We start from the raw sequence: 13307 nt of genomic DNA, 5'->3' as shown, positions 1-13307 counted from the left end.
GGTCGTGAACATGCCTTTTTTTGCGAAGACACAGCGCATGTCTGAGGTTAGGAGCTAACTCACTGATAACAACAACACAGAACCGCTGCACGCTGACCCAAGGGTGAGCTTTCCATCGTTTCAATTGCTGTTTGACAGTAGTTGAATACCTTGTATTCATTAAGCAGCGTAGTAATAATTAAGTAGGGTAAGTTGCTCGTTAACTAGTCGTGTAAATGTGGATATAGCGAGAGGAATGTCTTAAGAGTTCGGGTCGGGACGCATATTCCGAACAAGACCCGAGTCCAGAGAGTATAGTTGCCAACTGAAACCGAATCCGAACCGGACAGGCTTTCTGTTTCTGTCCTGTTGTAACTATTGGTAAACTTACTTGTTTGAAGATCTATGCTGTTGACAATTTGTGATTTAAAAACCTATAAGCAGTATTGCAGTAATCGCTCCTAGATGGCAAGGCGCATGCTGATATTTTGTGTCTCTCACTAGGCCTTTACTAAACGGTCCAAACCGATTCTCGGAGAAATGTCTTCAGAGTCAACTTTACCACCGGAATGGGAGGATGATGAACGGATGAATTTCATATTTTCTGACTTCAAAGAAAACCGAGAAGTAAACACAACGGATTGGGACAGTAAAATGGACTTTTGGACGTCTCTCATTGTACAGAACTGCAGGCGGCGTAGTACAGTGTGTGTTAATCTGCAAGATTTGAACGACACCTTCCGAAGAAAAGGAACTCTCCCTTTAGGTCTTGGCTGTGTCATTCAAAGCATGACCAGGTATAACCTTTACATTTCTTGTCATGCATTTGCACTCCTTGCCAATGTGTGAAAACATCATGACTTGTCAGGATAATTTAAATTAACTGTCTGTCTGTCTGTCCACTGGCAGATGTGGCAGGATACAGAGAGAATCGGAGTTTGCAGCAAATGTAGACTCTGGTTGGCTGTCCTGGGGTGTGGGCCTGTTGCTGGTGAAGCCTTTAAAATGGACTTTCTCCACTCTACTGGGCAGGAGTCACATTGCTTTGGAAGAGTCTTTTGTTGTGATTGAACTGGTGAAGGTGTGTGGATTAGATCAAATTTATTATAGAAACTAAATTAACATGTGAATGTATTTAATTTGTTTCTGTTTCTTTTCTGTTTCCTGTAGGAGAAGGCATCGGAACTGCTGGCTGTGTACCGGAGCTCGCCATTGGCCATTCGTTCTCTCCTGTCCTATCAGGAACTACGTACTTTAGCCTCCCACGTCTGTGTTGATGAGAGCACCCTGTGCATGGCTCTGCTACAGCTGCAGAGAGAGAAGCAAGTAGCTGTGACGTTACAGGATGGAGAGAAGGTGAGGCCTCGTCTGTGAACTAGATCATAGAGTCAAGGACTAGCTGTATCATAAGATACATTTATCAAGCATATCTCCTTTAAGGTTTGTGCCTTTCCACAAAAATGGAGACCCGTTTTTCTTTTCACTCGATCCATGTTTTGTGTTGTGTATCTGTACAGATTGTCAAGTTTTCGCAGCCAGGACAGAACCATATCTGTCCTGTCAGCGATGTGGACATGGGCATCTACCAGTTGCAGCGCAGCGAAAAGCTGCTTAAAGAGAAGGTGGAGACGCTGGGTCAAGAGTCCGAGAAGTATGAACTTGTAGCTTACTTGTGATTTGGATGGTGGGCAGTATTTTGGGGCGGGTGAGTGACATGTTGTGCCGTCTGTGTGCAGGTGTAGAGAAGAGGCTAAGGAGTGTTTGCGTCAGGGCAAGAAATCCCAGGTAGGTTTCCAACCGTCTGACGATCGAGCTCTCAGTATGCCTGAGCCTTGTAAATGAACTTTGGCTCTTTCCTTCCCAAAGGCTCTGAGGTGTTTGAGGAGCAGAAAGCGTGTGGAGAAGAGAGCAGACCGTCTACATTCTCAGCTGGAGACCGTCAAGGGCATCCTGGACAGAATAGCACACTCCCAGACTGACAAGCTGGTAAGGCGCACAGGGGCGTTAAATCATTGGTTGTTGATGCCGGTTACTTAGCTGTCATCAATGCAGTGTGCATGTCTGTTTCAATGGGCCTCTTGTTCTTCACGCGTCTGTAGGTTGTACAAGCTTACCAGGCGGGAGTGGCAGCCCTTCAAGTGTCTCTGAAGGATGTGACTGTGGAGAGAGCTGAGAGTCTAGTCGATCAAATCCAAGAGGTCTTGCTCTGTTTTGAGACCGCCTGGCGGTGTTTTCGAGTGAGCTGTTCGGTGTGTCCACGTTGTATAATTAAAAGTCTTTGTCTGTTTGTGTTTCAGTTGTGTGACAACCAGGATGAAGTGAGCCAAGCTCTGTCTGGTGGAGGGCTCAACCCAAGTGAGTCAATTTTAAATAATCTCTATACTGCGCTTCACATCCATTTTTTCAACCCTCCAAAACTTTTTTCAAAAATATTTTTCTACCTTTACAAACTAAATCCACATTTTCATGTAAATATTCAAGCGAACGTTCTTCCTTGTTTAGCAGACGTAGATACGGACGAGTTGGAAGAAGAGCTGGAGTCTCTATTGAGAGACTCGGAGATGGTTGGGCCTTCGACTTTACCTGACGTCCCAACTCACCCCTTCTCACCTGCTACGGAGCCCTGTGTTCTTGGGGACAACCTGCTAAGCTCTTTGCCTTCTGTGCCTCAAAACCACTTCAATATCACAGACGAGGAGTTGGACTCAGAGCTGAGCCGACTTACCTTGACAGAATCAGGTTAGTTTCGGGAGTCAGATGGCTGAGCGGTCGGCTAGTAATCAGAAGGTTGCCGGATCAATTCCCCGCCCTGCAAAATGACGTTGTGTCCTTGGGCAAGGCACTTCACCCTACTTGCCTCGGGGGGAATGTCCCTGTACTTACTGTAAGTCGCTCTGGATAAGAGCGTCTGCTAAATGACTAAAATGACTAAATGTAGTTTCTCATAATTAATTTTTTGGAAAGTTTACGTTTATTTAGTACAGCTAGGATTTGGAGTCTTATTTTTTCTGTCTTTATCAACAGGTATGATTTCGACAAAGCGGCTTGAGCCTGCACAGTAAAAACACAAGCACTAACAGAAAGACGTTTCTGCAATGGTAATTTCACAACCTCCATGAGTGGCTGTAAAAGGCCACCCATAGTAACTGTCTGTGTTCTTGTAACATGTTTATTGATGCCTGTGAACGCCTTCGGGGACTACCTTGTAAAATATATATTTTAAGTGGCCTTTTGACATTTTAATTGTCCCACTCTAATAAAGAAAATATCATGATGCCAAATGTTTTATTGCAATCATCAGTTATACATGTATATATTCTATGATTTAATAAAAACTTCAGCTGCAAGACTGGGGGATACATTAAATTATTATCTGTGTTATTGTGGTGTTTGTTGACGCGAAAATTACGCTTTGGGCAATCTTGGCCGACCAGAATAAACAGGAAAGCACAAACGTCCAAATAAAGCGCACCTAAAAGTCTTCGCGTACAAGATTGACGCTTGCGCGGTAACCGATGTAGCTCGTGGCAGCAGGTAGCCGTAGGGGTTGCTTAGCTAGCGGTTAACGCTAAACTAGTTAAGCTAGCCTAGCCGTTCCCAGTCTTTTTTGCCATTAATGGTTAGCTACCAAATGACCTATTGATGTGAAGAAAGGCTTTCAAAATCCGATGCAATGGTAAGTGATTGATTATAGCAATTAGCTACCCTAGCTTGCTAAATGGTCGTCACCGTCAGCTGATAAGGGAGCTGGCTAGCTAGTCTAGTAGTGCTATGCTTACTAGCTAGGTGCAGCTGGCTATATTTCCCAACTTGGCTGTACAGCACCGTAACATGTACGTGGCAGTTTGGGTTAGTAGATAGCGAGGTTAGCACTTGATCTACATAGCTGGCTGCTTTGTGTACGCTTGGCTGGGACTACGTTAGCTAGCTTGTCAACTTGTAGTACACCGTGTTCTAAGAAACGTCAGAAAACCATACAGCAGTAAAATACAGCCAATGTCAATCTAACCATTTAACGTATTATTATCAACGTTAGTGAGCTAGCAGCTAATAACATTACGTTAACCTATATGTATGCAAATATTATGAACAGAGGAAGAAACTTAGGCAATGGTGTCTCGAAGCCAACACCTCCAATCTCCGCTATCCTGATTGTCATCCATCTAACAACCGTCTGATCGAAGATTGAAAAGAATCCACACCATGGGAAGGTATGCTTGACATTGGATTCTTCCAAGTTTTGGGTTGTCCTATTGCCTGTTGGTGCTTAATGTTGTGGTTGTCTAGAAGCAAGTGGTATGACCATTTATCTTGAAGCCTGGCAACCCAGTTACTGAATAGCTACAGTCCTGTAGGTTTTTACCCCAACTCAAATTGAACACACCTGATTCTAATTACAGATGGCTGATAATCTGAATCAGGTTATGTAGTTAAAACAGTGGTTGCAGTGAAAAGCAACCGGACTCTGTCCAGGAACATGACTATATCCCTGAACTAGTTGAATATTTGATAGAACACCTATCCTTAATGAGGGTTTTAAAGCAAGACCTAAGCACCATTAACATTCAGAGGTAATCATGAAGCATTCATTTTAATTCTAATTCTCTCCTGGCAGGATCAGTTTCTCGTGCCTTTTCCCTGCGTCGTGGCACTTCAGCCTGTCCCCACAGGTTCTCCCTCGTTTCCTGCTGCCTTCGTTCCGTCAGCTGATCTTTATCTGCCTCCTGGTGGGCCTACTGGGCCTGCTCTACGTCGTCCTGGTAACAGGAAAGGGCCAGGACAGCTGGATAAGAAAGGACAGCCACTTCCACAGGTATCTGCCAACAGCATGTCTCTCTGGATCAGTAAGTGTTGTTCGTGTTGTTTCGCATCACGCTGGGGGTGAAGAAGGTATCTGTCTGTCCTGATGAAGACCGTTTTTCTAACCCAGTTGTTTTTTTTCTTTTTTTTTCTTTTTACTCGCAAGGCATTTGGCGAGAGTCACTGACGTGGAGGCAACTGACACCAGCAATCCAACCTGAACTATGGTCTGGTAGTGGACTGTGGCAGCAGTGGCTCCAGGGTGTTTGTGTACTGCTGGCCCCGGCACAACGGGAACCCACACGACCTGCTGGACATCAGGCAGATGAGGGACCAGCACCGCAAGCCGGTGGTCATGAAGATCAAGCCAGGTTAGTCATAATGGAGATGGCTCCAGCTCACTGGGAGAGCCTTGGACCGCAGATCAGAGTGTGTCACTTTGGACAAAAGCGTCTGCTAAATGAATGCGTTACATGAATGCAGACGGGTGACTGTGCATGAAAGGGTTTACGACTGAAACGGGCGTCTTTCCCACTGTGTCACACGAGACGGTCGTGTTCATAACTAGTTTGACATTCCCAAGATCAAGCTCTGATTCCATGTCTCCTTTGGGCTTCCTGTTTCCAGGGATCTCTGAGCTTGCCTCGTCACCGGAGAAGGCCAGTGATTACATCTACCCCTTGTTGAGCTTCGCAGCCCTGCACATCCCCAAGAACAAGCACCAGGAGACTCCTCTCTACATCCTCTGCACAGCTGGCATGAGGGTGTTGCCTGATAGGTAGAGATTGCTTCAGTATTCAAAAAGGGATAAGGAAATAACATGCCACTTACATGACAGCTATCCAATTCTGCACTTGTTGTCAACGTAGCGAGAAGGGATCTCTAAATATTGACGGTGTGACATTTATATGGTGTTCTGTGCTTCTCAGTCAGCAGGAGGCTCTCCTGGAGGACCTGAGAACTGACATCCCCGTTCGCTTCAACTTCCTCTTCTCTGATTCCCACGTGGAGGTCATCTCTGGGAAACAGGAAGGTCAGATTAGCGTCATTCTACGTTACATTTAGTCATTTGGCAGATGCTCTTATCCAGAGTGATTTACAATAAGTACAGGGACATTCCCCCCCAAGGCAAGTAGGGTGCCTTGCCCAAGGACACAGTGTAATTTGGCACGGCCGGGAATCAAACCGGCAACCTTCTGATTACTAGCCCGATTCCCTAACCACTCAACCACCTGACTCCCGTTCTCTGAGTTGATGCTGTCGCGTGTCATGAATGTGTGTCAGAGCAGCTGTGAAATGCAAGCTGGGGAGGAAGGTGTTAACAATAATCCGCTCTGTGTTTGGTAGGCGTGTACGCCTGGATCGGCATTAACTTCGTCCTCGGACGGTTCAATCACCTTGGTAACGGTAAGTAGTCAAAGTGACACCTCGTAACTCACACACTCAATTTTATTCTGTGAGTTGGTTGTAATGTCTCTCTCTCATGCTTTTTTGGGGGGGGATTCACGTTGAACCTGTTTCTCTTCCCTCCTCCCTGGGCTTTAGCTGACAGGGAAGCCACGGTGGAGGTGCAGATCCCTGGGGCTGACCACCAGGAGGCGCTGGTGAGGAAGAGGACCACAGGGGTGCTGGACATGGGCGGCGTCTCCACGCAGATTGCATACGAAGTGCCCAAAACTGTAAGCTTTGCTTCTCCACAACAGGTTATTATCCACAATTTCCCTTTTTTTGTATTGTCTTTGGTTTTGTCACTCACCCCGTTTCTTGTGCCCCTCCCCCCTTTCCACCTCTTTATCATTTCCTGGTTAACCCTGTATACGCCATGTTATTCCTTCTGGCGAGGAAGTGCTCTTTTGGACTGTTGGAAGCCTTCGGTCAAGATAAGCCTGTTGCATGGCCGAATAGCAGAGTTTGGACTTGAGCGTTAAGATCATTAGTGTGGCGAAAGACCCATGACCTTATGACTCATACCATAAAACCTTCTATCCCTGCTCCACCTTTTTAATTTACCCGTTTCAATATCCATTCATACTCCAATTTTAAGAGTCCATTTGTATATTCCCATCCTCTTTGTTGTTTTCATTTTAAATCAGACACAGTCATCTCAGTTTAGTTCAAAATGAATCGAATAAGCTTACAATGTTACCTTGTGGTTGCTTGTGTTCAGACGCTTCTTCTTCAACATTCAACACAACATGCATGTTACTAATTAGAAGTGAATGTGTAGGTGACACCATGCCAGATGTAAGTGGATAGGTGTTCTGGGACGCTTGCCATTTAGTTGCTGACTTCCTATGCTTCGCAGGAGGAAGTGGCCAAGAACTTGCTGGCGGAATTCAACCTTGGCTGTGACGCTCATCGCACAGAGCACGTGTACCGCGTGTATGTGTCCACTTTCCTGGGCTTCGGGGGCAACGCCGCTCGACAACGATACGAAGAGAACCTATTTAGGAACGCGATCACTCGGAATAAGTAAGAACCCACCGCACAGTCCAGGTGTAGGGCACGGTCCATTCCAATCAGCGTTAGCTGAGTTGGAGGTGAAGATTGTATGATACAAGTGGAACTGTTTTAATGCACTGCTGTGACAGAGCAGTTTCCCTCATCATTCATCCATCCCAATGTGTCCATGATACTAGGATGTCAGAAATCAGAATCAGAAAGGGTTTTCTTTGCCATGAAAGTTTGCACGGACTTTGGCAGGAAGGTGCATACATTAAACATATAGGAATCCCTAAAACTTAAATATGTGGTCTAACTATACTATAAGTTTTGTTGTTTTGGGTCCAGACTCCTGGACCAGCATGTTGGTGACACGGCAGAGTCCCCTCTCTTGGACCCGTGTCTGCCCACAGACCTGCAGGATGAGGTGGGCCCGGGCGACCGCAGGCTCCACCTGAGGGGCACCGGGGACTTTGACCAGTGCAGACGGCTTCTCCAGCCTTTCCTCAACCACACCAACCAGACTCACTCCTCCCTCAGCGGAGTCTACCAGCCGCCCATCGACTACTCCAACAGCCAGTTCTACGGCTTCTCCGAGTTCTACTACTGCACCGAGGACGTACTGCGCATGGGCGGGGACTACAACTCCTCTAAGTACAGCAGCGCAGCCAAGGTTAGACACACCACACCACCGCCACCACCTCTGTGGGAAAACGCATCTGACGAAGGGATTGGCAGGACGTTTGCTGTTACGAGATCACCATAGGAGTTTTTTTTCCCCCGTTGTGCTTGCTCTGCAGAGTTACTGTGCCACCCAGTGGAGGACTCTGAAGGAGAGATTTGACGCCGGCTTGTATGCTTCTCATGCCGACATGCACAGGCTCAAGTATGTCTCACCAGTAGAACACCTTAGAACGTTGTCTCACCAGTAGAACACCTTAGAACGTTGTCTCACCAGTAGAACACCTTAGAACGTTGTCTCACCAGTAGAACACCTTAGAACGTTGTCACACCAGTAGAACACCTTAGAACGTGGCTGGTCTCCCAGAAAAGAAAAGTTGCCGACACCATACAATTTAATATACATTTAATTTAATATACAGTATAAGCACCCAATATTATTTACATGAATATTGTCTTACATACAACATTTGTTGTTTTCTGTATTTGTGTAGCAGTTTAAAAGTGCAATATCGAGAATTTTTGCTTGACTTTAAATGTTTGTTGTGCCCAAGACGTTTGTACAATACACTACTGCTTTTGAGTAAATACGGAAGAGCGATCATTTGATTGAGTCCATGTTTTTCTTGTTTGCAGGTACCAGTGTTTTAAATCGGCCTGGATGTATGAGGTGTTTCATTCTGGTTTCTCCTTCCCTGCGGATTATAAAAACCTCAAAACGGCTCTCCTGGTCTACGACAAAGAGGTGCAGTGGACTTTAGGAGCCATTCTTTACAGGACTCGTTTCCTGCCTCTGAGGTAAGATAAGTATACATATACAGAATGTATAGTCCATACCCTGGCAGAGATCTTTCACATTGTTGTGATTTTAGATGTGCATTTGTTTTTGACAGTGGAAAAGAGCCATATTTCTATCATTTGTTTAGTAAATATTTCAATATTATTCTTTATATATATATATATATATATATTTTTTTTTTTGTGCTTATTATTTTTACTTGTGCCTAAGATTTTTGCAGTATCGTATTTCTATTTTATAATATCCTCTGACGGTCCACGTCATGATTTAATCATGTTGAGGCTCCCTAGCTCTATCACTCACAACTGAGCTGTTGTGGTCACACAGGGACATGCAGCAGGAGAGTCTTAAAGGAGTACACTCTCACTGGCGACACAGCTTCTCCTTCCTCAACAACCACTTCCTGTTTCTGGCTTGCTTTCTGGTGGTCCTCCTGTCCATCCTGCTCTACTTGCTCCGCCTACGTCGCATCCACCGGCGCACGGCCCAGCGCTGCAGCTCTTCCCCTGTCCAATGGCTGGAGGAGGGATTGGTCTCCCCTTCGCTCCCCATCACCCTATAGGCTCCTTCACTTGTCACTCAAACAAACTGTTCTCCTTGCCCCACCCACCTCAGTCCATCTGTGTACACCTTCATCATAAGGCCTTGTATATTTGTGTGTATATCCTGAAAATGGCTACCTTCTTGGTTGGGAGCTTAGGGAACTATGAGAAGCAATGTTGAGATTCAGGCAACGCTAATGTAAAACATGTTGCATGTTGAATTTGAAGCCTTGGATTGTCTTCGGTTATTTTTTCTTCTCAGTTTATTTATTTTTGTTGATATGAACAAATTCTGCCTTTTTCTATAACAAGAAATGTGAATGAGGCACAGAGAGACTGTTCTTGCCTGATGTTTTAGTGTTCCCTTGTGTCTGAATTATACATAATTAAAATGGCAGCTGCCTTCCCATTTCCACTTATAAGTGATGTCATAGACAGTTACTGGACAACATCTGGCCAGGTGACATAAATAATACTATAAATACTGTAGATTTCATGCCACATTTTCATGTTATTTTATGTATGCCTTTTTGGATGCGTGACTGGTGAATGTTTCTGTATTGGGATAAGTCAAGTTTTAGACCCGAATGATCTCATACTTGGTTTGCTTGGCACAACGTATTTTTTATATATTTTGTGATTCTTTCTACTATTGTTTATTAACTTATGAGAAACAGACCTAGTTCCTGGGAAATTACGGAAAACATATTTCTTTAGTGAATGAGTTTAAGAGGAATGGACTGAAGAAAGTGTAACTGCCACTTCACCAGTCCAGTGCTGTTAAAGATTTACAGGTCATTTCAATGGGTTAAACGATGGGGTCCGAGTTCAGCGTAGGTCGTCTTTCCCAGATCTTTCATGCTTCTGTTTCTTGATTGGTTGCTGAACAGGTTTAGCTTGACTCCGTGCGAGCTACAGCAGTGCAATATTTATTCCTGTCTTATCACTGTGGAGCGGTCATGGGGCTCCAAGCCAGAGCAGCTGATTCTCCTGAGCCCAGGCCGTGGGGTGAAGCCCGGTCTGCAGGCTTGGGTCAGTGGGGTCCAGCGATGGCATGTCTGTAACGATTCAGTTAGGAACTCCTTCAGATGTATTCCCAAACGCACTGCGCTTCATTTTCAGAAGCTGGGAAGTCACTGCTGATCTGTGGGGTAGTTACTGAAAGCACAGTCACTACATTTATATTCAAGTAGGTGAATTACTGTTTGCACAGACCCTTTGTCGAATCATCCCATTGCTGTTGGAAAATAAAAAGGATCCAAAAATGTTTTTTGCCCTTGGTTGAGTTATTCAGTTTAAGTGTAAATGATGTGCTTTTCCCAAATTCATCCTTCAGCTTGAATCATTTCTTCAGAGGTGAGACTACTTTTTGCATGGAGTATGCCTCTTGTAGAAACAGCCAATCAAGAACATATAAATTGGCTGTGATCATAATCTTACACTTTAATTGATGTGTATAATGTCCCTTAGTCCTTAGCTTCAATTGAACCTGAGTGATTTGAGTGTTGAGTGGAGGGCTTGTCATGATAACACAAGGACTGCAGAAGCATACAGACATGCGGCATCAGAGTTCACAGCTCCTCAGCAGGACAAGAACAACAGAGCTGTAACCCCAAATGTCAGTCGAACTCACTAAGCTGCAGACAGCCACTAATGGTCAGGTCAGCCAACCACATGTCACATAGGAAGCTGTGTTGTTGGAGCCAGCCTGTCTCTGAGTGTCTGGGTGGCCAGGTTGGACACACACTGAAGGAGTTTGTTTTCTGTCCACTCTTGGTTGGGTTACGTTTCAGGTCTGCTACTGACAGAAGAGGGATGAACTAACAGTGGAGGTAAGCTGTGAAGATGTGTTTAGAAATAGACTGAACTGGTACTGGGAAAACAATATATATAATATTTATACATATATACATACAAATAAAAAAAGGATAATATAATGGATTTTCTGTGAATGTTCGACATGTTACATATTTTGTAGGAAAAGCGACTGTTGACTTTCTCAATGTGTGAGTGCAACATACTGGATCCAAATTATTAGTACTCATATGGTCATATTGGTTTTCTTTTTCAGTGTGATATCCAAGGTCAAGATACCAGTCAATGGAGGTGACAGAATATAATGTGGAGGATGCATCTCACATTATTTCACATTGCAAGATGTGTCTTAGCATCCAGCTCACAGAGGGCACTCTCAAACTGAACAACTCTCACAATAAATTATGTATCTCCTGCACAAGCAGCGGTTGTTAAGAAGCAACCAGTTATTTATAGGTGATCCCTGTTTACCTCATTTGACATGCACTGATCGTATTGTATATAGTCAGACTGTAAACCTTTCGACTATATACTGTATAATACAAATATTTCTGGAACCTGCAACCTTCTGATTAATAGTCAGATTCCCTAACCACTCAGCCATCTGACCCCACTGTTATGTAAATAATAGTTTTGTGCTGAGTCACTGTCCCTATGCATAGGTAAAGCCTCGTGCCACTGAGAATGATAAAGCTAATGGTCAGCTAAGTATTCACATCCGGGGGTGGGGTGTTTATGTTACTGGTGTTTCTACCAGGAGTGAAGCCAGATCCATTGAAAAAGTAATAAACTATGAATCAGTTAAATTGGTTCTAGTTCTTTCCACAGGAAAACATATTTATTGATTGTGATGGCAAAATAACTGCCATGGAGAACAATTTAAGCTTCAGGTGAAATTCAAACTTCTGGTATGCAACAAGAGTAGGGGGAGACACCAAAATATAGCAGATAATACATTATTGAGAGATGTAAAGTAAGAAATGAAACAATGGCTTAGCAGAACAACATTTTGCAGCATGATTTGTTTCTTTTGGCCCACTGGAATGAACCTCTAAGAAACTAAAGTGCAAGATACTTTTTGTGTAATTATTGTTTTATAATCAAACCTACCTGCACATAAAACCAAATGTCAGTACTTATGCAATTTGTGAAGTATTGATCCAAGTATTGATCCGATGCAATTCCACACAATGCTCTCTCACAATGCTGACTTGTTAACATTTTGTGAAGGGGTTTAAATAACCCAACAAATTAGCACAGTATGTGAAACTAAAGGATTGTATCCACTTAAGGCTTCTTCATAAGACTACTGGTCACATGACTAGCTATGGGGGAGAGCACGTGTAAGTCAGGAGATCAAAGCAGGATTGATCAGTCTATCTGGGCATAACAAACCAAGAAATTCAGTTCCCTTACTTGAGATCTTATGCTACACAAAGTTGTGTATATGCAACACAAAGTTGTGTATATGCGACACAAAGGTGTTATATAACAGGTTGCTGCGGTTTCTGCTTAAGAAGAAAACGATATGTTCACAACCATCCGAAGTAATAGGCAGACAGAATTTCCTTCACCATCAGACTCCATCTACATCATTGTGTGTGCGACACTTGATACGTTTAGACTTACGATGTAGTCCTAAATTAAAATTACATAAACCCAGAGTTAGATTTCATTGATTACTGTAGTAATTTAAATAGGCCTACTCTATATCTACATTATGTAATGATAGTTAATTTTGCAGATGTAGGCTATTTTACATGATCAGATGTTGCTTCAGTGAAACTATATGAGCGACCAAAAGAGACAAATTATTTCCAAGAAGGGTGGGGAATATTGCCTCCTTGTTTCTGTTTGCATAATCTAGCTCTATCCTTTTTAACAGATGTTGTTAGAAGAGCGTACCACACCCTACTAATCTTTCATTAGTTCTCCCAATGACAGCTTACACGATTGATCCAATTAAAAGTTAATATACTATGTAATTTTTCTGGTATCTACCAGTTTGTTCACAAATGACTGACAGTGGCATTTCACCAGTCTCACTACTATTTAATCGAAAAGCTATATAAGAAGACCATGTTAATAGAGGACCCTTCAGTTAAATAAGTTACTGACGGAACTGTCAACTAAACTGTCACTTTACAGCAGTATATACAGGGGGCCACTTTTCATTGGCCAACCACGACAGTGAGTCCGCCTTATTTTCAGTTTTCTTGATTTTCATTGGCTAAACTCGAAAGCAGACA

General features: G+C 43.7%; 2 protein-coding genes across 5 annotated transcripts; both read left to right on the top strand.

The window, feature by feature from the left end:
* Positions 1 to 46: 46 nt before the first annotated feature.
* chmp7 (charged multivesicular body protein 7) lies at positions 47 to 3326 on the top strand. 4 transcript variants are annotated; one of them, XM_047015800.1, is made up of 11 exons: positions 47 to 103; positions 484 to 776; positions 889 to 1060; positions 1150 to 1335; positions 1497 to 1630; positions 1716 to 1764; positions 1846 to 1965; positions 2079 to 2177; positions 2277 to 2334; positions 2485 to 2718; positions 3004 to 3326. In XM_047015800.1, exons 2-11 carry the CDS (start codon positions 520 to 522, stop codon positions 3039 to 3041), a joined length of 1347 nt encoding a protein of 448 aa, XP_046871756.1. In that variant the 5' UTR covers positions 47 to 103; positions 484 to 519; the 3' UTR covers positions 3042 to 3326. The 4 variants fall into 4 exon arrangements, with proteins under 4 accessions (XP_046871756.1, XP_046871753.1, XP_046871755.1 ...); XM_047015797.1 differs by having other exon boundaries at positions 2482 to 2718; XM_047015799.1 differs by having other exon boundaries at positions 97 to 187; positions 2482 to 2718.
* Positions 3327 to 3469: 143 nt separating this feature from the next.
* Positions 3470 to 9943, top strand: entpd4 (ectonucleoside triphosphate diphosphohydrolase 4). Its single transcript, XM_047015960.1, is given in 14 exon segments — positions 3470 to 3655; positions 4073 to 4190; positions 4595 to 4792; positions 4946 to 4992; positions 4995 to 5150; positions 5407 to 5557; positions 5709 to 5812; positions 6127 to 6186; positions 6325 to 6458; positions 7085 to 7251; positions 7570 to 7894; positions 8022 to 8107; positions 8539 to 8700; positions 9029 to 9943. Coding segments are annotated over 13 exon segments (1833 nt in total). The 5' UTR covers positions 3470 to 3655; positions 4073 to 4182; the 3' UTR covers positions 9264 to 9943.
* The last annotated feature ends 3364 nt before the right edge of the window (positions 9944 to 13307 follow it).

The sequence above is a fragment of the Hypomesus transpacificus genome, unplaced genomic scaffold, assembly GCF_021917145.1.
Source record: "Hypomesus transpacificus isolate Combined female unplaced genomic scaffold, fHypTra1 scaffold_31, whole genome shotgun sequence".
In the NCBI taxonomy this organism is placed as follows: domain Eukaryota; kingdom Metazoa; phylum Chordata; class Actinopteri; order Osmeriformes; family Osmeridae; genus Hypomesus; species Hypomesus transpacificus.
Note: the sequence above shows the minus strand (reverse complement) of the source record. Positions and strands in the feature narration are given on the sequence as shown.

Coding starts and splice junctions, on each gene's coding strand:
- chmp7 (XM_047015797.1), top strand. CDS start 520: ATGTCTTCAGAGTCAACTTTACCACCGGAATGGGAGGATGATGAACGG. Junction 777..888: donor GTCATTCAAAGCATGACCAG/GTATAACCTTTA, acceptor GTCCACTGGCAG/ATGTGGCAGGATACAGAGAG. Junction 2,719..3,003: donor ACTTACCTTGACAGAATCAG/GTTAGTTTCGGG, acceptor CTTTATCAACAG/GTATGATTTCGACAAAGCGG.